The 27,878-nt window shown below is 44.7% G+C and overlaps 1 protein-coding gene and 1 non-coding gene across 2 annotated transcripts in view; both read right to left on the reverse strand.

The window, feature by feature from the left end:
• Positions 1-12,226: 12,226 nt before the first annotated feature.
• LOC8023423 (cadherin-like and PC-esterase domain-containing protein 1) overlaps positions 12,227-27,878 on the reverse strand; it is a 77,167-nt gene continuing 61,515 nt past the window's right edge. The window contains exons 11-19 of the mRNA XM_040205334.3: positions 27,353-27,542; positions 25,413-25,593; positions 24,694-24,817; positions 18,476-18,612; positions 17,205-17,425; positions 16,703-16,804; positions 15,917-16,004; positions 15,440-15,586; positions 12,227-12,532 (exon numbers count right to left, since the gene is read on the reverse strand). Coding sequence (XP_040061268.2) covers positions 12,389-12,532; positions 15,440-15,586; positions 15,917-16,004; positions 16,703-16,804; positions 17,205-17,425; positions 18,476-18,612; positions 24,694-24,817; positions 25,413-25,593; positions 27,353-27,542 — 1,334 coding nt within the window. The 3' untranslated portion in view covers positions 12,227-12,388. The remainder of the gene's footprint in view (positions 12,533-15,439; positions 15,587-15,916; positions 16,005-16,702; positions 16,805-17,204; positions 17,426-18,475; positions 18,613-24,693; positions 24,818-25,412; positions 25,594-27,352; positions 27,543-27,878) is intronic.
• Positions 18,880-18,952, reverse strand: Trnav-cac. The gene has a single exon. It is a non-coding gene; the product is annotated as a tRNA-Val (tRNA).

A 27,878-nucleotide genomic window follows, 5' to 3' on the forward strand; every position in this document is an offset into this window, starting at 1 on the left:
ATTGTGGCTTAAAATCATGGTTGCCAGTTATCTGAAGCTTTATCTGAAATCACAAGAAACGCTTTTCCGTCTACGACAGAGCAAAGCAGAGTAAACAGTCCTCGACAGAGCAAAGCATTATTGCATCAGCTTGCTAACACCGGATCTAATGCTGAGGAAGTCGCACTTTTGAATCATGACGATCGGCAGTTGCGTCTGCTCTGCACAAGACCCAAAATGGCGGCGCCCACAACAATGTCGGGGAACGGAGTGCCGATACTCTAAGCGCAGCTCATTTATGGCGAATTCGGGTGGTCAATCGCCAGCGAGCTCACGCCGGCGGCACAGGCAACGAAAACCGCGCCAGCGGCGCACCACGTGACCCTCTCCACCCGAACACAAAGCGCCTGCAACTGGCGTTTTCGTCTGCCTGGGTCGCGCGTGAACTTCGTTAACTTCTTCCACGATTATTTTATGATACAATAGGCACGCTCTAGGCATCAGCAACATATATTCGGACTCTGAGATGTGGATAAACAAATTGTAATATATTTTGTTTAGATTCTCGAGGAACTGTTGCCATCTTACAAGGATCCTAGAAGGCTCACCAGCGTCGCCATTTTATATTCCATTTTCTTGTTATTACCTTTTTGCTGGAATCCTCAGCATTTTGATTTGACCCAGCCCTCTAAAATAGTAATGCGCGTTCAAGTGTCGAGCTGCAGCACTATCAATACATTTTTTACAGCGGTGCAATAACACGCTGTGTCCCATAGGAAACTGATCTTGCGGAAGCTTCCTTTAAAATATTTTATCTTTATCTTCGTTGTTTTTGCTGTCTTTCTCGGACCACAGAGGGGTGTCTGTCTCAATGGCTTCGTTTTCTACTCGAACACGCTCTCGGCGACCATTGTTTCGTTTGGTTCCCTTTCCCGATTCGGATATGACGATACCGGATACAGTCTGGCAGACAAGCTGCCCGACCTCTTGGAGCTCGGGCTAAAATTGTGCCGGTAAATTGCCAGCACACGCCTGAGAACTGCCACCCGAACGGCGCGCACTCGCCAGCCTTTGACCACGCGAACGCCCTTGGCGGAGATATGGCAAAATATTTTGCCGGGAAATGACCACGCGAATTCGCCATTAGTGGCTTTAGGCATGAAGTGAACTCGGGTATATTCTTTTCCTTTTCTTCTTCATTGTTTATTGATTTCAATAATATCGAATAATGAACACATTATATCACACTATGCTTGTGTAATTATTTATCTTAGATTTATTAACCTGTCCCAGTACTTAAACCATTCATTTGTCGATAGTAAATCTTCCAACATATTTTGTCAAAAAGTCAAAGTCAAATTGGACGTTTAGTGTTTATACAGTGTAAGGTTGGTCTGCCAGGATGAGGCGACACTGGTTTACACTGTAGATGAGCAATTTTGCCAGTGCAGTACGACTGCTAACCTGGGGTCTTTAACGTGCTCACGCAGTAGTGATACACGACCGCACGCCGGTACGATGCTCATCCAGATCGAAACGGGCAGGGGTGGGGCTCGAACCCAGGATCCCTGGGTTCTGCAGCGCGAGCTTTCGCTCCACGCGCGTCGAGCTGGGTGTGCGCTTCAGCCCACTCGGCCACCGATCCCCCCTATTTTGTCAATGTGAAGGTAAAAAGACACGGAGATTGATGATGATACATATGCCAATGCCGCCCTCGACGATTTCCTGAACATTAGAAACCAGCAGTTTTGTCTGCCATCCGGCAGATAGCGCAACAAAACACCCAAACAGCTTTTATTGTTTTTAAATTTAGCTAAGCTCTACAGGTATCAAGAAACCAAAGCGAGATCATTGTGAAAATGTAATACATCGCAATGTATGCTATTCCATACGATAAATGAGATGCTAATAAGTCTGTTTGATGGCCATAAAAGAAATGCGTCCAAAAAGGTAAGCTTGAAGGGTTCCTGGAGCGTTATAACTTTGGAAATGAAAAAAAAAAAAAAAAAGCCATCGTCCGTTTCTTAGGCAACCATTGTAGTTCTAAAGGTTATAAAATATTTTATCATATTTTAAATAGTTCCTCGGCGGCATTTGAAGCACCGTGACTCGAGGCACAAAAAAGTGCTACCTTTGATATAGAATATCTAAACAAAACAATTTCACACAACATCAAATCTTTCTCTGTATATTACCAATTATAATCACTACATCTGTAGCTAATTTCTTTGCCATAGCGCATGTGATTAAAAACATATTTGTGCTGAACATTTACAATTTTTGGGCAATATTCGGAGAGATTAATAAAACAAAGTAGTGCAAATACCAAAAAAGTATATTGTTACATTCTGCTCCGACATCATCTTAACAAAACTGCTCTATTGGAACCGTGTTATCTTTAATAGATCGCTCTTGAAATATGAACCAGCGGAGCATGTGAGGATCCGCGGCATCATACTCGCAACGCTACAAATGCGCATGAACAATATAAACCAATACATGCATGCTATCAAATGAAAGAGGATTGCATTGCCTTTCGAACGACATCAATCCTACTAAACAGTGTTCAAAAGAAGATGAGTAGAGACATCCCAAAAAGTACCTAAACTGCCACATTCAGTGGGACCGTGGTTACTCATCGGGATCTGACACCAACGCCACGCGCGGCTTTTAACACCCTTGGCTTCACATGGACCATGGGGCACCGCTGCTGCTTTTCCCGCTACTTTTAGTTCTAGTTGATCACTGGAACTCAACGTTTCAAGTTGACTCTAGTTTGTTGTGGTTGTATGTGTTTCTTTTTCTCGTCCGTGTTTACTGAGCAGTCTGTCCCTATCACGTGAAACGTTTACTAATTAATTCAGTTTGCTGCCTTAGTACACCAGATGAAACTTTAACTAAAACACGGTCGCGCATTCAATCTTGAAAACGACACCAAATAAACCAATTATTCATTCCTTATATACAATTAGATGTAAATCAAAACTTAAAACACTAGCTATTTTTTTTTTTTCATCTTTCAGTTCCAGTTAAAGCATTTCCGATGATGATATAGTTTTCCTGTGCGTGATAACGAAAAATAATTAATAAGAGCTTTTAGTACTCGAGTTCCGCGTCCACCGTTGCGCCATACTCCGAGTGGTCGCCTTCACCCCGAAGCCGGCAGGAATTGGTTGGGAGTCGGCCCACTTTGGAGCTTGTTCGCAGGGGGCTGGAAAGTTGGGCACCACAATGGGACGCCTCGGCGACGAATTTGTTACGCTGACGTGATCGATACAGCCCGTTTCATTTGGAACTGATGGCTCGGCTGAGATTCAATCAGACTCTCCCCAGCGGGAGCAAATTGCCTTCACCCTGCCCTACGCTTTCGCCTCTTCTCCTGCCTCCACCACCTCGTCTCGTTGCAGCCGCTGGGGGTCGTTCCTTTTTGTCGCCTCGGTTCTCTCGATTATTAGCACACGCGGACCTATTTGTCAGGCTGGCGCACTCCCTTCTTGCGCCGTTACAGCCACCAGACTGCGAAAAAAGACTTTGGCGTGGTCCGTTTGATCGCATTAGCCTGTTTACTTTTCTTTGCCCCCCCCCCCCCCCCCCCGGGGGGGGGGGGGGGAGGGTACATTATCGCTGCGTTTGAAAGAAGAGTAGTAATTACGCAAGTCGCGCTTCGTAAATGCACCGTTGTTGAAACAATTTGTCGCTTTCCCCTGGCGGGCTGCGAACCTTTGTTCGTTTGTAACTTAGTTGGTCTTACTACGGCTGCTGGGTTCTGGTTGCCGCTCGGCTGGAAACGGCCTGCCGAGTGACTCTTTTTGCGGGGAGAAACGAAAGTTCTCGAAGAGGCCGCAGTGAGCGATATTGTGCCTGGGGCGTTGACCAGAGTCCACGGTAGCCCTCAGCGATCGAGTGGAAGCGGCGCGAGACCCGAGCGACGCAAAAACATTGCACGTGTCCGCTGAGCCGCACATCCGGCGGCCAACTCGGGAAGCTCAGCTGAGTATCGCCGCTTTTTTCGCGTCTCGTGTAGCGGAAGGCCGTAGCGAAGCGGCAGTGATCGCGCGGCCGTGGGTCAATGCCAGCTCGAATGATCCAAGCCACTAAGATTCTGACGTAATCAGAGTGAGGCCGAACGAAGACACTGATTGGATACGAGTGCTGCGCTAGCGTTCGGCTGAGCCTCGTGTCCAATCAATGGCAAGAAGAACGCCCGGCATTGGGCTCGGGTCCGATTGCTGAGCTGACGTCATCAGAGTGTGATGACGCTCCACGAAGGAAGAGGAGATCGTTCACGGTTCTTGATCACTCTAGGTAGTTTAGCCGTGGCACTACATTATCGGGTACTTTAGCTGAAACGCCTATTTTTGGGGGCTGCACTACTTTACGGTCTGCCTATCGAACGAAAACAAGCAAACGTAACGTACTCTCTTTTTCGGCATAACCTGGCAACTGGCGAAAGCTACGACCTCGGCGAGCCAATCAAGCAGTAGAAAAGAGATTTAACTCGTAAAAGCAATAATATAAAAGCGAATTAGGCTATTTTAGTTCATTACCCAGCTTATCTTGATGGTTGTTCTCTCATTTAACGTCCGCCGAGCCTGATAATCACGTGTTGAAGACGACACCTGCGTAACTCTCACCCACGTTCTGAAATAAATCTGTTCCAATTAAAGTCACGCATACAATATAATTTCTCGTTACTATCGTTTTTATCCCAGGTCCCTGTCTTTTTGTGTCGATGTTTTTCTAACGAGTCACCATCGTAATATTTAATAAACATAATTTTTTTCTCTTTCCCTTTTTCTCAGTACTTGAAGGTATCGCTGCGCTTTATTACTTGAAGGCCCGTTGCGCTTTATTACTTCGAGAATATATATATATATATATAGATATATAAAGACATGTCTAAAGTTGCTTCTCAGATTGCATTTTTGTCCCACATGCGGACACTGCAATAAAGTGCTGCTCGAACCCCCCTGAAAACATAAAGATGCTGAACCGAAGCAGACGTCACATTATGACAGAATCCGGAAGATCCGTCTCTTTATATAAAGGCGGCGCCTTGGAGAACACGTCAAAAGTTCAAAACGGACTTCCACTAAGAAGAAGAAAAGTAGGCGCGGTACGAGCTTATCTTATAAAATACGCTGCGTCTTGTTTGCCGGCCTCGACTGGAAAATGTTTTTTTCTTCTTTTTGTGCTAAATCTCGGCTCTACCCGTCTCCAGATTGACGCCTTCAAAGAAGTTCCCAAACCTTATGAAACGGGACGGCTTCATATTCAGTTTGAGGTACCGGAAACGCCTTACTTTATAGTTTGCTTATCTTTTATCTGCCCATCTTACGAATGTAATAGGCTGGGACGTTTACATGAACTGTCAGACTTTTGCAGGAGGAAAACAAAATTATGAACATTTTGAAGGAGGAGCTCTTTTGTGCGACGGTGTGTTATCGAGCCTTGACAAGCTCATGGTGAGTTAGGCGCACTTTTTGGCTAGTTTGGTGCGAAGATGTCAGGAGGAATATTGGCACACACACACACACGCACACACACACACATACACACACACACACACACACACACACACACACACACACGCACACGCACGCACACACACACACACGAGCACGCACACGCACACACTTGCAAAAAAAGGGTTGGGTTACGCTTGTTATTTCTTGCAGCCTTGTAGAAAGACGACTAAATTTCATAACACCGGTTGCTTTTCACAGTTTTGATTTTATAGTGTTGACCGCTTTGAAGAAGCTATTTCTGAGGGCTGAATCGGAAAACTTGTTTACAGATAGAGTTTTATAACGGGTATTTGTCGGCTATTCGCACGCGCAAACGCGTCATGGGCAATGCGCACTTCAGCAGGTCGATTTTGTATTTGTTTAGGAATTGCTATGTTCTAAAATATAGACAAAATTTAAGTGCGACACTATCTGATCTTTTCTGTTTTGTTTTGTTTATTTGTGGTTGAATTGTTTATTGCTGCAGATGTTAGGAAGGATGTGCTGCACGCGGCACTGCCGGAATGTGACTTGGTGATTTGGAAGCATTTCAGAGTCTGGATAAAAGAGGCAGCTTCCCAGACGGACTTGCAACCCGGGAATTCCTTGATTTTCTTGTTCACGTACATGATGCAAGCAATCTCTCGCAAGTTTCTAAAAGGTCGGAGTAGACATTATTTATTTCCAGATCAACAAAATTGCAAAGGTTTCGGACGTGCAACTAAAACCCAGAGGCGAGTGAAAGGCTCATCAGAATGGTTCTGTTCGGCATTCAAGAAGTGCACCAAATAGTTGCATCTTGCTGCAGCTGTTACTTCATTGAAGATAATTAAATATTTTTTTATAGTTCGTCAGTAAAACAAATTTAAACAAAAACACTTGAGCAGACATCTCACACTCGCGCATATAGTATTAATTTTGTACGAATTCGTTCAGTTGCAAAACAAGAATGTCAAGCAGCTTTAGCAAGTTTTGACACAATAAAATTTCAGCGGAGATACATTCTGCACACGAAGAAGTGTAAATTTACAAACTTGTTTTCCCAATTTAGAAAATATAAAAGCGTCCACAGCCACGAGTACCAAGACAATTAGTAAGGCAACAGAAGACAAACTCGCAACTGTTGTTTATTTGGAAGGAACAGATATAAGCAACACAGATATGAGCAACTGCAAGAAACGTATAAACAAATATAAACAAAGGACACGTATAACAACAGTTGCGAGTGCACGTTGTTTGGCCTTACTGCTTCTTCAACCTTTTTTTGAGCGCTTTCATATTTTTAAGCTATGACCCAGCTAGTCCAGTTAGCCACTTTGTCGCCTTCCCATCCGCGTCATGCGTTGGTTCCTAACCCACTAAAGTACAGCTCATAACAATCCGGAAGCTCTCGATAACTTCATAATAGAGCAAAACAAAAACAAAAAAAGCAAGCCGTTGTGGAATTTTAATATATAGCCCACAGCCACGGTGGTGGAATTAAAGGGATGGACGGACTTCCGACGTGTAGCCCGAAATGCTTGCAACATTTGCTCGGATGCTTTCATCGTTAACTCATGCGTACTCACTGGCTGCCGCACACCATCACCCTGATTCCAGCGTGAAGTTGTTTTAGCGGCGAATACGAGGCACTGAGATACTTACTGGCACTGAACGGCCACTTTTTGTCTTTCCGTTTCAAAGAGCGTCGTAGCAGTTCCCATGGAGGTCTACGATCTCACTGACCTCCGATCAAGTTAGAGCCGGTTCGCTTACGTCTTTACCCATTGCGACGATGACATTCGAGGAGAGACTTCTTGATGACCCTAAACCTTTTCTTCCTCTTAGGCACGAAGCCCCGGACAACAATGGGTGGACTTGAGGTACCCTAAAACCCCGAAATACAACCTAGAAAAGAGCAAGCATAGACGCGCTCTGGTTCGTCTTTGTTGTATATTTAGTGACACTGGACGCGAAACCACAAGTTTTCGATCATGACATTAGCAGTGTATCAACTGTTTTCTGCTTGGTATTCATGTGTTACGGTATCAACTGGAAGGCTAGCTTCCGTTTTTGTTTTGGCAGCACTAAATTATTCTGATTAAAAAGAGGATTGTTACTTCGTGGGAATGAAAACCTTTCGGGATATTACGTCTTCTTTTGACAACTAGGGAAGCCTTATGGGCACCCGAATTACAAACCACCTATTCAATACACTCAATATAAATCCATCACAGATCATGAAGAGCTTTGTCAGACGACGTGCTCGCCCAGAAGCGCACGGACTATCGAGAAAGAAGTCAACGAACGTCTCAAAACAAAACTTTAATTAGGCCAGCCATACTTCGTAGACAAAATAGACGCCACCATCAACCTGGTGTTTTGTTCTCCATTTACGACGATTGCAAAGCTTCGAAAACAATCTCGGAAGAAAAGTGACATAATGATGAGAATCGCGACATTCGTATATCATAGCACGCAACCAAATCAACGCAATCAAATCTAGGCCCGGAAAAACTAAGTTATTCAACTATAGTTGCAACGTCATATTGCGGACAATGCGGGATCTTGTTATTTGGTTGAACAGCCGCACCACCATAGTTAACGTCACGATTCATTGAGCACTTTGATTGATCACTCGATAGACAATCGACGATGACATTCGCTTCGCTGCAGACCCATCGTATTTGTCCGCTCCAATGGTCAAACTCGGCTAACATGTACGAGCAGTCATGCTGCTCACACATTATACAAGAGACACGGAGTTTCTGATGATAAAATTTTCTACGGACACACCTGAAGCATGCTCGAAGCCATCTTTGCTTCATGCATGCTTGGAACTTGTCCGCCGACAGTTTCTGTATGACTAATGTGGCAATCATAAAAGGAAGAGCCACGCCTCAGATAGTGGCTCCAGGCTGTCTTTGGTATAATGTATTAGCAGCGGGACCGCGACATAAATGTCGCGTGCGTGGTTCGCGCTGGTCACACAAAGCGGCTTTGAACACATACATTTGCAAAATTGATGGGGCGCACAGTTTCTAACGCTCGGACGAAATACACGAAAGCAAAAACTAAAGCTCTCGTCTCTAGAGCGAGAAATTTGGTTGCTACGCGGAGGTAAGTAGCAAAGTTATAAGCGCGCCTTTAGCAGCGCTTTCCTTCAGCTCGAATGTTTTTCCTATAATGGTAGCCTGGAACTTCCTAATCTTGTTATGAAATCACGCCGGCTGTCTAACCACTACTATCGGTCTCTCGCTCGTGCTAACGATATTGGCTCTCGACATTCACTGAACTAAAAAAAATAAAAACAATCTGAAAAAAAACAGTGATAAGATAGAACGTGCCTTATTTGTTCTATAAGCACCAGGCTCCACGTGAAGTGTCGCTGTAGCCATGGGCACGCAAAAACAGCACTCCTCACCTTACTATTCTACATTATGTTAGCGCTTTCCTGCGAAATTGACAGTACTCATGATTTTAATAAATTTTGTCATAAACGCTGATGATGGCTGAGTCTCGAATATTGTATACTTTCCGGAACATAACCTCCTATAAAATCGGGGGAAATATTTTTCCAGGACTTGCACCGCGGTCATGGGGACTTCGATATGTACGCGCATCAAGCTGCGATTTGAGCTTCGGTGGTGATGAGGAACCGGTTCCTGCGTTAACGAATACGTCGGGCTACCGCTCGAGTGTTGTCGTTAAGGAAAGCGCTATAATTAGTACTGCGAAATGTCTAGCTATACCCCGTCACGCAACTCTAAAGTACCCTATCGTATTACATGATGGTTTCGAACATTATCCTGTATGATATTGTTCTGCGACTACTTGAAAGCGAATGTTGATTATCGTTTGCAGGATTGTTCGGTTAGGCGGACAAGGGATCGCCGCAAGGAATGCTTTACTGAACTTCAAGGCGTCGGTGCTTGGCCCGTAATGGAGGCTCGTAAACCGAAATAATAGCCGGCAATAACGATCAGATAAGCGTCCCAGTAAATAAAGGTGACGTATATGGCGGAATTATTTCCACTCCAGCGCAAACGTTCCGTGATACATTGTTTGAGGTGCAGGCGTGATGAGAGCGGTTTATAAAATGGACCTCGTTTCCGCCAATGCTCGTGAAAATAAAGCACTTGGCAGATCTAAGTTCTAATGCCTGTAGAATGTATGACTCCGCACAGAACGCCGCCAAGGCAAACCATAAAATGTTTCACCTTTTGAATTAGTTAATACGAAGTCCCAGATAGTTGTTATTATTGGCAGCACTCCTCGAAAGTTCGAGTATTTATTGCGACAGCCGTCCGCAAATAGTCCCTGACATTCCTAGAACAAGATGCGACGGGCAACTCTGTATGGCAACAATCGCTACTGGATTTCAATATGACTAGCAACGTCGATTTGACGTCACAAAAATTGTTTTTTTGACACAGAGCGATTAATGGACATGCTTTTTCACTCTGTGAATGACAATCGTCACAATCACACAGCGTAACGAACCAGGTTCTTCACAAGCTAAGCGCATATGACCGCGTGAGTGGAGATCCGCAAACAGAAGATGCCTGACTTCGGTTCACACACACACACAAAATGTCCCATTAGCGCACACAAAGAGAAGTTTGGATTTCGAAGACTCATTCGCAACGCTCAAGTAAAACATGGTTTTGAGGGATATACACGCACGAGATGAATATAGTATATTTTTGTAACACGGTTCCTCCGCTTCACGGCTTTCTTGTTCCCAGTCACCAAAAGTTCAGAAGTCGGTGTCCGTTCCCCTGGCCGATGTCGACGCAACTGATGCAAACTTTGCCACGGCCAACATTCGGACCTCTCGTCACAGTGCGAGGATTTTGGGCGTATAGTAAAATATGTGAAGCAACAAACGGACTGGCCTTGCGGAAGCCAGAATGAAAGACTATAGTTTCTCGGATCACCTACTGGACCTAGACAGCTCCTTCACGTAAACACGAGGGTCACTTCTTTAGGAGAGACTTCAGTCAATACCGCCTAAAAGACAAGGCCACCTCTTCCCCAAACGTCATCGCTACGTTCACCCTAAGGCTCAGAGTGCAGCCAAAGCTACAAGCGCGAGCTAGTTCGCGCTCGTTCCGCGGAAGAATATTTGAAAGCAGCGACGCCTCCAATTTGCTTGCGTCTGCGTCGCCGCCAGCACGTCTCGCAGCGTCTCCGACCAAGCTACGACGCTAACAGGCGGCGACGCCAAGAAGGATGCGTCTGCCGCTGTGCGGCGTTTTTCGTCGAGCTTCAGCGTGTTTGCTGTTTGGGGTGGGTCCACTAGCGATGACGTCAGGCGCAGGCCTTGTCTTCTAGGTGGTGTTACTCCAACACCCCAACAGTTCCCGCTGCACACCGCTTATTTACATGCCTCCAGCGATGTGGGGGAGGGTGGTTAAGGCCAGTCTACTATGAATAGTTCAAGAGTGCGCGTTATGCGGAGTGCACGTTCGTCTGCTTCTTGCACAGGGGTTGCGAGGATGTCGGAACGCCGAGCTCCTATTGGCTGATTGAAAAAAAAAAATTAGTGAGCAGACTTTGAGGCGTCTAGCATTGAGGTCTACCCACTATCCTTTCAATCAAAGCCATTCAGAGCTCCGCGTCACTTTGGCCTCATCGCAACTCCTACGCAAAAGCAGACGACTTACTCTTCTGATTGCTCTGAGACATCTTTGTGGCAGTTGAACTCTTATTGGGTTTACATGCGAATTTTTTTTTTTTACAAAGCATTTTTGATGTGTTTAAAAGCTTATTTTATCGAATGGCAGTTTAGACTCGATATTTGTAGTATCTGTTTTAGCTTCTAAAAATTCTATTAAAACGTAGATAGCTAGACAAGGTTAAGAATATATTGTGCTTAACTAACAAATTATAAAATTATTTGTAAGAAAAGAAAATACAATTCAGTAATTAAGTTAACTATCCAGACACGAATAACAGCATGGCTCAATTAAGAAATTTGTTCCAGTTCTCCATTTCTGCGTTCCACAGCCTTGGGGTATTGCGGCGTGAGAGTTCACGATATATAACACGCCAGGGTTGTCTAGAAGACCACAAAAACCAAATATCTTATTTCGGTTGATTTGACCAACTGCTCTCGTTACTATTCATAGATCGGTCTTATTGTACCGCGAGTTCAACTGGTATCCTTATCGAATCCCGACTGCCATTGAAAATATTGTCCATGATCTTGTCAAGATTCTATTCCACCATACCTAAGCCGTTCTGTGTATCGTCTAAAAGTCGAACCACAAAGGATGCGAATTATTCGGTGCTGCTTCAATCTTGCAACTTTCACACCATCGGCGTTAAACGAGGAAATCACTTTCCCAGGGTACAATGTAATTTCGAAGCTGCCACATGCTCTGAGAGAGTTATGAGGGCAACACAGAACAGCACCCCCTCTAAGACAAGACATGGGCCTCCCGACCTCCGTTTCCCCAAACATCATCGCTAGAGAATCCGCGCAGCAACGTCTACCTTGCGTCAGCATCGTCACCTGCGCGTCTTGCAGCGTCTTACAACGATACAACGAACGCAACACTAGCACGCGGTGACGCCAAGACGGACCCGTCTTCCGCTTTGCAACGATTCTCGGCAAGTTGCAGCGTCTATGCCACTTGGAACAGGTCGGGGATCCACCGACGATGACGTAAATCGAAGGCCTTGTCTTCTAGGTGGTATTGCGCAGAATGCCCAGCTCTAACACTACACGAGCGCTCGTGCGAAAAAGAAAAAAAAATCATAGAAGGACTAGACTCGATGAAACAATGCAAATGTACTTTGGCTTGCGTGTTCATTGCACAACGCAATGGTTTCGGGCTCGGGTATTTCTAAGAAAGAGGCATTTCGGCTGAACGTCCCCATCGCTGCACCATTGTCCAGGGAGTGTTGGACGTTCATCAGCTGTCGTACGCGTGCTCGGAACAGATGCGGTTGAGCAAGATTTCACTGTAGATGGCGTTGATCTCCCCCTCCACGTGAAACGAAGGTTGAGGCGGCGGTCGCCCCGGGGGTCGATGTTTGGGCGTCGGCAGTGGGACGACCTGCGGGAGACGGTGGAAAACAGAAATTGTCCGTTTCAACCACAAACAAAATACTCGGGGACTATACTTTCTGTGGCAGAGAAGAGAGAGAGAGAGAGAGAGCTAGGGGGACGGAGCCAACGGCTCTGTGTTATTGCGCCAAGTAGTTCCGGACTTTCTTGATTTCGGTTTGGGTTTCTTTTTGAGCTTCAGCCTCTTTTCGAGCTGAGACTGCAGCCAATGCCACACGCATGAGAACGCAAAATCGTGACTTTGAAACGTTCTTCCGCAGAACGAGCGCTCGCGCCAAAAAAACACGTCTCAAAGCCAGGAGTGCCTGGTGAGGTTGCGCTCATATATATATATATATATATATATATATATATATATATATATATATATATATATAGCTTTGGCTGGCAGTCTCAGCTTAAAGGCCGACGTACAACCTAGGTTTTCTGCAAGGAAGATAATACTCTTAGCGCTCCCCTATCGTAGGCTGCGAGGAGAGCCAAGTTGGGGTGGTTGGGTCAAGGTAAAAAGTGGAGAGGATACAGGAGAGGAGGAGGCGAGCAAAAGTGGAAGGCGCGATGTGTTACGTCGGCCAGTAAGGGTGAACGGGGTGAGTTTTATATCGCTGTCAGGACGGGCACGGTAAAGGCCGAATCAGCGCACGTCGATAAGGGCAAGATCATGAGCTAGCCCGCCGATTCCTTAAGGGAGTTCGTTCTGACGGCCTTTGATGTGCCATTTTGACCCAGATATCTTAAAGGGACCATGAAATGATTTTAAAATCGAATTTCATCCACCGCACGTTGTAAAAGGTGTGAAAAGGAACACAAAAACACAAGACTAGGGAGACAAAAAAAATTATTTGCTATAGAACTTTTAAAAGAAGACTGGACTCTTTTGCGACTTCTTTCCTTCGAAAGCTCTGCCTTTTCACTACGATGCATACGCAGAATCGGTGCACGTCAGCCGAATCCACATCGCCTATTGGGTAAGAGCCTACCTCACCAGCACCGCGATCGTAAACAATAAATAGCCGGCGAATGTTTCCTAAAAGTTTTGTTAAATAATATTCAGATCCACATTTTGTAGCATAATTAGAGATGTGTGGCGAAAATTGCCAAATTTGATAATGCTGAGAGCCAAGCGCCATCTATCGTGTGGTAAACGAAGCAACTACTGCGCGTGCGCAGTAGGGCAGGGCCAAGTTAGAACGGTTATTTCCTTTGGTTTCCTTCCTCTCAAAACTCTGACTGACTGAACGTTTATTTTTCTACGTGTTCATCTCGCGCGTGCCGACTTCAAGCAGCAAGAAAGAAATGTACTTAAAACAAACCACGACGAACAAGAACGCTGGATCCACAAACACCCGAGAAGAGCGACAACAGCCGCGAATCCCGCTCCGACGAAACTCTCAGAATATAGGCCTAGCAGGCACTCCGACTCGGCGCAGCGTTGCTTCGTCGCAAGACCGTCTGCCTACGACCGGCTGGCGTACTGAATGGAATATGCCCGCGCTACCCTTGTGGACCCTTCCGTATTATAGTTTGATCGCTGACCTCAATTTTAGGTTAAGAGGTGAGGTCAATCTCTTCCCCTTGTTTTCCGAGGCAGTGTTGACGAACACTCGTCGAAAAGGGACCCTCGTCGATCCTCTCCTTGTTTTGTGTGATATAAAGCTGAAATAAACGCTGTATGGATTACCTTCGTAGCACGGTATGTACACTTTGTTATTGGTATGCCATTTTTATTCTGACAGACTGCACGTCACTGTCGAGCTGTAACAGTTCGTGGGAGGTATACGTGCAATACCGGTCCAACCTTTCTTTGCCGAGTGTCGCGTCAGTATCGAGTTGCAATTGTAAAAGATCGGTCCCGAAGCGCTTACCAACAGCGCGAATACAGCACTTCATCAAACGCGCGCGTCCGCTCCGAGTGTGAACAGGTATTTACGTGGCTCTTGCTGACAGTTCAAACGTATCTTTTTTAACGTCGGCTCGCTCCTGCATCTCCGAGACCGCGAAAAACGCCGCGGCAAATTGTTCCCATCTGCACTTCCCAACAGGCATACCGGCGTATGGGACTAGTCCCATGCTGTCGCTGTAGCGCAACGTATCTCATTGAATTTCGTTCAGCTGCGATGCGGCGATGAGAGGCGCCGATTCAGAAAATACGTCGGTGACATCGGCGCAGTAAAACCCACCGGCGCACCCCAACTCGCTAACACTCCCATCTCCTACTGCAGAGAGAACTTCCGGTTCCGGAAACATCGTACGTCACGGCTTGTTTTGCGGTCAAGAAAAAGTCGATATTTCATTAATTTTTTGTGTAGAAGTTAATAAACCGAGACGAAAACGGATGCCTGTTCGGCATTCAGTGAACATTGACGGTTTATTGTAAAAGTTATGTGGAAAAAGTAAAAAAGTCATTTCATGGTCCCTTTAAAGACAAGCAGTTGATGCTCCGCCTCCGCCGCGGGCTTTTTGTTCGTGGTAAGACTTCACCGCACGTGTAGCCAGAGCCCTGAGGAGGGCGACGAGCACTTGCTGGATGCCAAACGTACACTGGGTTTCTAACCTGTTACCGACTATTGGTGGCGAGATGTTTTGGTGGCGCCCTCCTATGGTTACCTTTCGTGACGTCATTACCTTGTGAACAACAAGTTTGAAGGTGTTTGTAAAGAGCATGGTGGAAGCTTGAAATCATAGCATTCTCAAACCAACACTGTCAACACCGTCAAAATTGAAGTTCTTCCATTCCTCTTATTTCCATCGATGGGAAATCCTTTGCTGACGTCATAGTCAGCATTCGGCCTATCGTGGAAGACCGATCACAGCGACGCTTTCGATCGCTCACGCCGCCAATATCACGTAGTCGACGCTGGTTTAAATAGCGAATATCGCAGAAAGACGTTCGCACCTTGTGGAAGTGACAGGCGCATTTTCCCTGGAGGAAGTCCTTGTACCGGGCCACGGTGATGTTGAACGTGTCGATGACGTCGAAGTTGTAGTGGCGGGCAAATTCCGAAAGCCACAGGTTTTGCATCATTAGCTTCTTTTGCTCATTCTGCCCGGGAAAGAAAAAGTATGGAACCACGCAGCATACTTTATTGCTTCTCTGAGTTTAACTGTATTGCGCTTGAATGAATATGTTTATGATAATTTAAATTTCCACATTACGAGCTGTAAAGTTACTCGACAAAAATATAACAGCCAGCGCAACAAACTAAGTGTTGCGAACAATCCTTAACATTATTTTGGCAAAAAGCAAGCGGAACATCAAATACAATAAAGCATTAATGCGAAACAGTCTCTATTAATCACGATTTTATGCATGCATTAAACCTACAAACAACGCTCGATTGTATTGGCTGTTTAAGGTAGTCGACGCACGCACCATGTTCAGGCAGTGGATTCCTTCTACTGGCTGATGAAATCCAGCACCCAATGTTTTGATGATAAGCCTGATTCCCTGAAGATTGTCACTGGAATTCATATACAAAATAAACAGGTTAGTGTTTGACCAAAATCGTGTGAACGTTTTCGAACCTAGAGTTCAACGGGTATCAAATACATTTGTGTGGGCCTATAGTACAAAACAAGAACCACCAATAATATAAATTGCCCCATGGCTTTTTAAAGGGCAAGGACAACTCCGGTCGAAAACAAAACAAAAAAAGAAGAAAAGAGAAAAAAAAAGACTAGTATCGCTTTGGTGGCACGAATAATGATGAATAACGTCAAATTGAAGTCGCGTACTTCACTAAAACCGATTTTATTTTAAAGATGCGACCAACTGCTCTTTAGCGGGTGGCGAGCAGGTTAGTTTTTAGTCAAGCAACACTGGGCGACGCGTACCGCAGCATCCCCGTGACGTCCCGTCGCGGTGGTACTGCGGTTGATTCCCCACGTTGTACCGCGTATCGCAGCACTACGGTGACGTCACGTCGCGAACGTAGAGCTGTTGATCAGTGTTGCCATCCCTCTCAAGCAAATAGTTTCGGTTTTGCCGTAGACGCCAGAAAATCAAACTTTGAGCCCGTGATATTTATAAAACTACACATAATATTGAGAAGAAAAAAAATTATAGCTTGTAATTCAGGATCACTGACTGAGCTAAAGCAGTCTTGATTACAAATTCGAAATATTCACCGGAGTTGCCATTTAAAAATGAAATTCTTACCTTCTGAGTGCTTTTACTAGCATGTGTAGATGTTGTGTTGCCAGCCAATGGACCCCACCCACAATGAGGATTGTGTTGGAGTTGTTCTGTAAAGGCCTCGATCTGGAAAAGAACGCTATGATTTATTAACCCCGATAACGTTCTCTCGAGAAAAGTAGAAAGCACGTTTAAGAGTGATTATTTAAGAGCGCAATTGAAGTCACTCGTCTCCACTAGCTTGGAGGCTACTGCTGAGTAAGCGCCGTAACATGTAGCCTACTAGTGTACTTTCGAGTCCAAGAAAACAATTTTTGTTAATGTACAAAACAGGTTTCCGTTTGATGCCAACTGGCCAATAGGGAGAGCTATAGCTTTGATTTCAGTATTGACAAAATACCGGCACATTTAAAAAAAAAAAAAAAAAAAAAAAAAACTAGATACGTTTGAGTGCGTTTTACTTTTTCGCCAATCTCGTCATGGCGGTTTTGAAAGTTCGAAGCAAAGATAGGAAGGCTGGGCTTGCCTCTCGATGAGCTGGTAGACGGCCTTGTCGAAGACGGGCCTCTGGCTGGTGGGCAGCCAGAACTGGGGGTAGTAGGCGAACGAAGCCGTCGTCTCCCCGCGGTTCAGGTTGCCGTAGAGGCGAATGTCGTGCGTCTTGTCCCAGTGCTGCAGGCTGCCGTTCAGGCGCTCCATCACGTAGTGCATCATGCCCCGGTTCGTCGAGTCCCCGATGAACAGCAACTGATGGACAGATCGCCCAGTTAGGAGTTGTAATATACGACTAGCCTTAAAATGACACTGTAATCCTTAAGGGGGAATGAAACGATATAGGGTTGGAAGATTCATGACTTTGCAGAGACGTACTGGTCCCAGTCTGGCCCAAGTATACTCGCACAGACCGCCACTCATTCAGAAGCCTCTTGGTCGCGTTGAAATTGCGAGGATAAGAGGGGACTATTTCTTTCGGTCTTGCCTTCGCAAAGCTTGATGACGTAATTGCGGGATCGAAACCACCCGCCTGACGAGAGTCGAGCGCGGCTCATGAGTTGGACACAAGAACTGCGTGAGCACACGACTTCGGCTCGTAACAATCAATGCCTCGGCGGACGCTCGGGTAGTGAGTGGCTCGTGTCCAACTACTGCGGTGATGGGAATAACCGAACTCTAACAATGCCTGGAGCTCAGAACGCATTTCCTACTTCACCAACTCCAGCGTGTTGGCATGGTTAACGTTGGTGGCATAGGAGAGGCGCCAGGCCACGTGGCCGCTTCTTCCGGCTCCTAGTTTAGAGGATGAACGTAGCTCATATTTCTTTAATTTCTTGGGGGACTGCTATTGCCTTAAAAGGAAAACTAAAGCAAGTTTCTTCAGTTATTAACGTTAGGGAGTGGTAATAAGTACTATTTAGCGAAAGTAGAAAAATCGTTTCATGGGAATTGTTAGGTTCTGTATGTCGCAAAATGAACTTCCCCGATAAACAAAAAAACAAAAACAAAAGATATATTTCCGGAATATTTGCGTCGGGAGACTCGTTTTAGCGATTCACAAACGTATTCCGGGGTCAAAGTCCGAAATAAAAGCAGGTTCGATAGGAACCGCTCCCAACGAGCCTTGCGATGCAAATATTGCACTAAAATATTTTTGTTTTTCCGGGGAACGCTCATAATGTTACATACCTGCCCTTTTCAAACGTCAAATAAAGCTTTCGTCTTTTTTTTTTTTTTGGGGGGGGGGGGGGGGAGGATTTTTATTAGTGCTCTTTAAAGAGCAGAAGAACGTCCGAGCAATACCTTTTTCCCCGACATGCATCGGGACAGTGTCCTCTGTGGCAGGTGCACGTAGCGGCAGTGGTAGGGTTGCCATCGCGCCTCCCTCCAGAAGCAGGAGTCCTTGTTCGAACACTTCTCGCAGGGCAGGATCCAGCGGCCTGCACGTACAACCGGCCACGAATGACATACTATTGTCGGATGAATTGATCGGCACGCAACGAGAGTTTGTAAAGTCACGTTACGGCAAAGCACTAGCGTGTTTTAGAACAACGTACCCAAAAGCTTTGCGCACGCGAAGCTTTGGCGTACGGTATTCTAAAGCTCGCTGTTAAACGAGTAAACCATACCGCAGCGCCAAAACTAAATAAACCAGAGAGAAAACAAAAAAAAAAAAAAAAAACGAAAAAGAAAAAAAAAAAAAGCGATGTTTCCGCCCGGGATCGAACCGGGGACCTTGCGCGTGTGAGGCGCACGTGATGACCACTACACCACGGAAACGGGGACACGGAGCGGTCACCTAAAGTGAGGTTTTGTACGCGTTGTTGCTTTTGACACCTATGCATGTTTGTAGTGTACGGTTCCTTTCTTGGCGTAGCGATCTAAGTAAAGTCTAAATGAATCTTAATTCTGCGTATATGTACAGTCGGAGTACTCAGAATACGTTCTCTCGCGGCGTGTATATACACGCCGATTCCACTCTCTGCCGTCACACCGCTGGGGTGGCGCTCCTGTCTGCATTACCAAGCAAAGATTAAGTGAATGCTGGCAGAAATCGAGAGAAAACTAGGTATTTTCTTATCCACTGATGGCAAGGGGGTTTCATAGCCTCACTTTCTTTGCACTGCGGAGTGAATATAGATTTCACATTTAAATATTCTAAGCTTAAATGGTAAAACAAAATGGCCAGGTGGCGTAAGCTACCGCCCGATCCAAAGGGCTCAGCCGTATTCATCCATCCATCCATCGCATGCGCAGGTGCGTATTCTCTCGGAAATTCTGTTTCTGCGCAGGCGCAGTGTGGGCGAAGCGGGCTTGTTTGCAAACAGTGCGTTAGTGTATGTATAGGCCCATGCGCCGATGAACCTAACGCCGTGGTTACATTGCTACTACGTGGTTCAAATGACAGTCTCCAGACCCTGTCTGCGGCCTTTCTCGTATGACATCATACAAATACTGTCTGCAGACAAGTGCCCAAGCATGTATGAGGCAAAACGTGCTTCCAACATGCTTCAGGTATGCCCAGATATTTTGTCGTCATGTCCGTAGCAAACACCGTGTATTTTGTATGATGTAGGAGGAGTCGGACAGCGGCTGAAAACGCACCAACCCTGCCCATCTCATACATATAGAATGTAAGCAAACGCGTTCTCAGTCCTCTGCGTTTATAGACGTGAAAAAACTACAGTTAGTTTTTTGTTTTGTTTTTTCAGTAACAAAATATGATGGTAGGCGACAATTCGGATCAATGCCGTATAGCTGCTACTCTCAATGCATACACTTCACCAAATTCTGCGTCTGGCTCCCCCAGGTTTTACGACATGAAAGTTCGACTCCCCTCCCACGCTGTCCTGGAAAGCCGAAGGACTGCAGTTTCCTCGGCGAGATGACGAGACCGGAAAACACTTTCGACCTCAAAATAAAGTACGCTTGCGTGGCATGAAACGTGACGTACGGCGTGCTTGATGTCATATTGAACGTTTTATTTTGGGTTATAGAAACGTTTCGGCGGCCTCGCTGTTCTTCGCCGAGGTATTTTCGTAGATCGCACGGATTGTGTGTCAGGGTGCTCTGTGGACAAGTAGACTCACGCGCTTTTTTCCAGTGTAGTTGAATGCAACAGTCATTAGGCAAGTAACTGAGTAGCGCCGCAATGATTTGTAAAATGTCTTCAGGTAACGCTTGCCGTGGTAGCCTGACCATTGTTCAGCTTATAACGGCTAAAATGCAGGGGGTTGGATTTTAATTCGAACATCTTTCTCAAAAAAAGGGGACAAGAAATAGGCGAGTGCTGTCCTTACCAGGTATCTATTAGGCTCGTTGTTCATTAAAAGAGGGGATAATCGTCAGGGTAAGTAGGCTAATTAACTAAAGCAGTTAATTACCTTTTTAATTATTGGCTCTAGGGGTCATGTTGCAATTGAAGTATTGACTGTAATTCTTAACAACAGGCAGACCAATTCAAAGAAGTTACGAACGGTAATTTAAAAAAAAAATGTTATACAAAAAACGTTCGCGTTTTTTCGTCCGATTTAAAATTTGCCCGCAAAAAGAGTACCGCAAGTCCCGCCCATTATGACGCTTGGAAGAGTGACGTAGTCGTTTTAATCCTGTCGACACTATTTCAGCAGCGTATCCTTGGTGGATGTGCTGACGACAAAAGTGACGACGTGACTGAAACGACTACGTCACTCTTTTCAGCGTCATTGTGGGCAGAGCTTGCGCAACACCGACTAGGAGACAAGGCCGTAGTGCTGACCTTTATTGCGTCACCAGGAAAGGCCGTCGCTGGACCGAGATTGGAAACGAGTGCTGCGTCAGAGATCGGCTCTGAGTCGAGTGTGAGACGAACGTTGACACAATCGTCGTGTCCAATCTGTGTTCAGCGTTGGCCTCCTTTGATGACGTCATCTCATTCAGCGTTACGACTTTGTTATCTGGGAAGCGCTCTTTTTGCGGGAAATTTTTAAGTTTACGAAAAGAAAAACGCGAAAATTGATTGAGTAATATTTACAAAAACAACACTACCTTTTCGCAAACGTTTTAAATTGCCCTCAACTCCAACAGTAATTGCCGTCAATACTGCAATTGCAACATGATTCCTAAAACCAAAAAGCCAAAAGAACAGTAGCAAGACGCCAGCAAAATGAAAAAAAAGGTAATTAAGAGAGGCTATTTCATTAGTCAACTTAGCCTCGGGATCATGTTCTCATCTAATGTCCGCCAAGCCTGATAGAGACATGGTGAAGACCGCTCTCGTTTATCTTTATTCCTTCTGGCTGAATTAAAATCAAACACTCCCTATATTGGTCCAGTTTAGTTTTGATTAGAAACGTCACCCAACCATGTTTTGAAGCAATAAAATGAGCACAATTTACATATAAATAAAACTCCACCAACAAGAACCTGTTTATTTGCAAACGTCAAATAACTACGAGAAAAATACAATTAACTGCCCACGTTTCATTATAGCACCGTCGAATGTTTCGAGAAGTAACAGTAATTTGACCAAGTTACAATATGTAAAACGTTACAGGATCGATATCAATCAATCAATCAATCAATCAATGTTTATTAAAGTGTCCAGGAACAACCAATCGGTATTAGTGCTGGCACACTAAAAAAAAAAATGAGCAAAAACACACACATACAAACACGCATACACACGAGTGCAGAAGGAGAACGTAGTTCTCCAGTCTGAGAATAAAAATATTAACAAGTATGAAAGACACTCAGATTAACAAGGGAAATCAAAAGCACAAAACAGAGACATCACCAGGTGTGAGAGCAAAAAGCAAATACTACATCAGCGCTTTTCCGAACTTGCTCCCGCATGAGTTAAAAATATCAATTGTGTCAGAGTAGCGATTATAACACTCCGCCGATCTTTGGATCGGGTTTAAGTTGCTAAAATGTCGAGCTATATAAAAAGATGATTGGAGCCGTGTAGGCACACGTGGAACTCTGAGCCTCACTTCGGACAGAAGGCTGGGAGAGTTAATCGAGCCGTGCAGGGTCTTAAACAAAAACAACAAATCTGCCTTCACCCGACGCTGCTGGAGGCTCAACAAGTTGACAAGTTGCGAGTTACACACACCGTTCAGACAAGGATCACCATTCTCAAGGTAACGATATTTAAAGATAGAAATAAATTTGTTTTGGACTCGCCCGACAGATGAGCTGTTAGTTTTGGAAATGCCGTTCCAAACAACCGAGGCGTACTCTAGCTGGGATCTAACTAAGGAACAATACAGCGTAAAAAAAGCGGACGGGCTTTTGAACTCCTTCGTTATGCGAGACACGGCACCTAACGTGCGCAAGGCCGATTGAACCACTTTGATGACGTGAGTGTCAATCTCAAGGTGGAATCAAAGACAACTCCAAGGTCCCTCAGTTCACTTACACATGACAGCAGTTCGCCATGATAACTATACGGAAAGAATATATCACGGGTCTTGCGAGAATGTCATTATTTTTGTTTTAGAATGATTCAAACGGAGGTCATTGTCTAAACACCAAAGACCGAAGGAATATGCGTCATTCTGAAGCGCGATGCAATCCTCTAAGGTCGATATTTTTTTGTAAAGTTTTATATCATCAGCGTACTGCAGAAATGAAGAATTTAATATAACTCGAGAGACATCATTTACAAAAATATTAAAAAGGAAGGGGCCCAAGACAGATCCCTGAGGCACTCCAGAGCTTGCCTTGTACAAGGACGAGGTAGTATTGTTGACGCGGACGTAGGCTTGCCTATCAGACAAATAGCTTTTTAACAAATTGTATACCGAACCACATACTCCGTACGAAGAAAGCTTGTATAAGAGGATGTTGTGGTTGACTACGTCGAATGCCTTGCTCAGGTCGAAATAAAAAACGTCAAGCTGACCTCTATTACAAACTACTTCAGAGGCAGCAGACATAAAAGATACGAGATTGGTGGATGTCGATCTGCCGGACATGAAACCATGCTGATTAGGAATGACTATACTACGAAACTTGAAGGAGAGAAATTGATGGATTACCATTTCAAAGAGTTTGGAAAAAGAAGAGAGAAGAGAAATCGGTCTGTAATTAAGAACATCACCACTATTTCCAGATTTCAGGACCGGAACAACCACTGCCAGTTTCCGGTCGTCAGGGAATATCCCTGACGTCAAAGAGTTATTGAAAATTGTGCACAGTATAGGCGTAAGTAATTCATGATAAGCCTTAACAATTGCAGCGGGTATCCCGTCATGACCTGCAGACAATGTGGGTTTCATTTTCTTAATACATAGCCTAACACATTCCTCATCGACAACCACAGAACCTAATGAGTCGCCAAAAACGTCCGAGTGAGGCAAAATAGATGAGGAGCAGTTATTATTATTAATGTAAACTGACGCAAAGTGATCAGCAAACAACTCAGACATGCCCTTCGCACTGTCGCTATGCTGATTCAAGACGATTTCGGACTCAATATTCTTCCCCAAGCGCGATTTAGCGTACCTCCAAAATTTCTTGGAATTTTTAACAAGATCTGATTCCACCGAGTCAGAATGCGCCTGGCGATCACGGTTTAAAATTTTCTTACATCGCTTTCTGCAAATTTTAAGTTCAACTTCCCACTTTGGAAGACCACTTTTCTTAAACCTCCTGTGCAAAAAATCTTTCCGTTTTAAAAGCGTTCTGAGTTCACGAGATAACCAGATAGGGAAGCGAGATTTTTTAGACGTTTTAAGAGGGATATACATGTCCATAGCCTCCTGAACAACAGTTGTGAGGAGATATACTTGGCCGTTGATATCAGACGACTCCAGGATAGAAGCCCAGTCAACACCCGAAAGATGGTGATACATTCCAGTGTAGTCCCCCGCTGAATACTTATATGATGTGTGTGGGGAAGGACCATTAGAGGGACTGAGGACCGGAGGATCAAAAACAGAAAGAACTACATCAAGAGCAGGGTGATATCTATCCTCAGGAACCATAGAAAGTTCACTTCGAGCCACACGTATACCGTCCGTGTTTGAAAAGCATAAATCTAAAGCATAACCTTGGTCGTTTAGAATGTTATTGTGCTGTCTAAGATCTAAAAAGGAAGTAAAGTTGAGGAGATAGTTGCACTTTTGTTTACAATAAAAGTTGCCAGTAAGGACATTGAATTGTGTCCAGTTAATCCCTGGAGCGTTAAAATCCCCCAAGATTAAGATATTGCTCCCCTGTGAACCATTAATAGTATTTTCAGGAGTGCGAGATGCAAGTGGCGCCGAGCGAACCGTGCGATGTGTCAACTAAACGTACTAAAAATATTATTTCTTTTTTATGCACCTTACGAAGCACGTAGTTGCTAAAAGTTCAGTTATGTAGAGCGACTTTCGTAATTGCAGTTAGTCACTCCACAGCTCTATTATTGAAGACAATCTGAATAAGTGACGTCACTAGGGTCAGCGACACCCAAAGCAGTAACCCTCCGCCCCTCCTCCCCCCTTCCTAGTGATGCCACTGATCTGAATAAACTGGTTCTTTTAAGTGCTTACCTTGAGAGCTGCCGTCCGTGCACACGGACAGCTGCGCCGTCTTCTCCAGGTAGCTCGGCCAGTCTGAGGACACCTCGCTGTACAAGCCGCACGGTTCGCTCGGCGCCACTTGCATCTCGCACTCCTGAACAGTAGCAGGACGCGAGCAACACTGTTAGGAAAACTAAGCCTTCGGACCATAGATGTCGCAAACGTCTAGGTGCTACTACAGTAACTGTATATCCTCCGCTTGCGAAGCAGAGTATCGTAATGGCATCCCGCTCTGATTCTCCAAGTATTGCGGGAAGCGACCGTCATTCTTGCAGGAGACTGTGTAATCGTCGCCTGCTTGTTCGTAATTAAAAAAAAAAAAAAGAAGAAAACCTGCAATTACATGTTTTTTAGCGAAGCTTTAAAGTTCAAGGAGCTTCCTGTTCGTTCGGCTTCGACGTAGGACGCACATTTTGCGAACTCAATGCGATTGTGGCGGCCCCCCAGACAACTGTATTCCTCGACGGTTGTCTGAATAAACTTTGATTTGACTTGATTTGAAGAATATGAGTTCCGCCCAAAACTCGGCGCTCTGTAAAGGCCGCTTCCACGCAAGTAATTTGGTTTCAATTTTGTGCACGCGTCTCCTCCGCCAACGAGGTGTTGGCAGAGAAAAGAAAAGGAATGTGATTACTATTTGACTTCACTACTCTACAGGTACACAATGCGAGGGGACACGGCGTGTATACCTGCTTCAAACTGCACACTTGGTGCGTTGCGGCCGGGCTGAACACCATCCTTTCGTCCGTGACGGGGAGCCTTCGGATGACGAGTGTATAGGTGTTGACCACCCAGGGGTCCGGCTGACCCCCGTCCATCACGTACAGCACCAGCTTGTTCTCGCCGACGCCCAGTGTGTAGTTGGCAGGCCTAAATAGTAGACGCAAGAAAACATACCCAAATCAGACACCTCAAAACCAACTTTTTTTAAAAAGTGGTTTGCTTTTTAGTTTTTTTTTTTCGCACTGCCGATTTTACTTGTTCAGCTCTATTCGAATTTGATGCTGTATGAATCATTTTAGGAGTTCTGTACAGCGTACGCAGATGCATGGGAGGGAGTGGCTGGCTTCTAAATAAGCCTTACTTGCGTTAACGTAAAAAAAAAAAGAAACGTTGCCTAGGAAATATTGTTTGCTTTCGTGCTTTTGATATCACTGCAAGCTCCTTATGAGATGAATTGTAAAAAAATTTTAATATAGCAAATAATAAAAAAAATGATAGAAGCATCCCAAACTTTCATGGACATCAACGCCTCGGCGTATACGCTAAAATTAAAATTTCAACTGAACAACAAGCATCGCAATGTTTGTTGTTCATTATAGATGACAGTCATAAAATATCGTCGCAGAACTTGAGTGTAGAGATACATCGTTTAGTCACGCATGTTACTTTAAATACACTAACACAAAATCAATAATTGGGCGTTGTATAGTTGTATATTTATTTATTTCTTAGCGTACGAGGTCAGCATACAAAAAAAGAAATTCTACCCTAAAAAAAAAAATTAAAAAAAAATAACATGCACTACATTAAGTTAGTTTGTCCTGCGCGCTCGAAGTTCCAAACACCCGACAAATCATAATGGTATCATGCGACCTGGGCAGATGGTTCTCGGTTAGAGACGCGCGAGAATTGAGCAGAACGACGAAAATGAACCTTATAGTGCGAGTGATACTAGAACGGTACGATTACATTTTATAAAATAAGAAAGACGTTAACACAAGAAAAATAAGCGTAGCAATAACAAAAGCTTTTTTTGTTTTTGTTTAGAAATATTATGACAACAGTGTCGTTGTAGTTTCATCTGAGGAAGCGAGACAGATTATGTTAAATGGTCATGCATTTCACTCGCTTTAGTAGCCCAGTAATGTTCCGAAAATACTCTAGTTTCACGCGATAAAAAAAAAAAAAAAAGAACACAAAAACATAGGATCCGCAGCATGCTTCTACTGTACGCAATAAAATAATTTCATTCATTATATCAATTTCATCTAGGATTGATGTTGTTATTGATTTATGCATTTTTTGTTGATGGCCTAATGTCTTCAGGTGATAAAGCTCCAGTATATTACTATTTTCAAGAGACATTCTGATCACTTCACCAATGAGAGAACTGATAAAATAACGACATTTTCCCACAAATTGTACCTGGCGCTCCGGCTTGACCTACTGACTTGATGTGACCTGACGTGATCCTAGCTTGGCTAACTTAACGTACATTAATTTAACATAACCTTACCTAACATAACTTTGTCCAACGTACGCGTATCCTAACTCATTCTAAAGAATTCTAGCCCGAGCTCACTTTATCCGAACAAATTGAAATTAAAAGAAAGAGGAAATCGTCGAGTAAGCCAGAAAAAAATAATCAGCGAATAAAACTCGCCGCTTATAGTGCAGCGCTCCTTAAGACATGCATAAAAAATCAAATCAACGAAACGTAAAATTCACGCCACTGAATAAAGTAATCGCGGAAGTAACGGCTATTTTTCGAACTAACCTTTGGCTAACATTGATGTCGAGTAAGCGAGTCACAGAGTCACACATTTTTCGAGCCCGAGCATTCGTGATTGCAGTCGCTTACCTTCAGACTCGGATTACGCTGAAGTGTTTCGGATGTGGGACGTACCTGGGAGGCGCGTACTTGTCGTCGACGCGGACCTCGGATCCGCAGTGGAGCGCGAGTCCCCAGACCTTGAGGAGCACCAGGTCGTACGAGACGTTGGCCCAGTACTCGCTCCGCTGGGGGTTGAAGGCCGGCTGCAGTCGCACCGCGGGCTCGGTCACGATGTGCGACAGGTACGGCATCGTGGACGGCTCTTCCGGGAGAAAAGAAATAGAAGCACCAAAAAAGACACTTTTTTTATTTTATTTATTTGGTGGGGGGGGGGGGGGGGATTTTCTTAAATAGATATATCTAATCATTAACACCTGAAAGCCCGTCACACGCTTACGTTTGCTTAAGAGTCGGAGTTCTTGGGATCTTTAACGACGAAGAGGTCATGCTCGCGCGCTGGCGCCATCTTTGAGGGGACCCTGGAACTGCATTTCCCTAGAGCGAAGGTTTTTCGGTAATTTCCGCAAAATATTCAAAGCAAAAGGTTTTTATAAAAAAAAAAGCGCTAACAAAAACAAACAAAGGGAAACTGCAAGTG

This window comes from Ixodes scapularis, unplaced genomic scaffold (genome assembly GCF_016920785.2).
Source record: "Ixodes scapularis isolate PalLabHiFi unplaced genomic scaffold, ASM1692078v2 PGA_scaffold2__306_contigs__length_199485367, whole genome shotgun sequence".
Classification (NCBI taxonomy): domain Eukaryota; kingdom Metazoa; phylum Arthropoda; class Arachnida; order Ixodida; family Ixodidae; genus Ixodes; species Ixodes scapularis.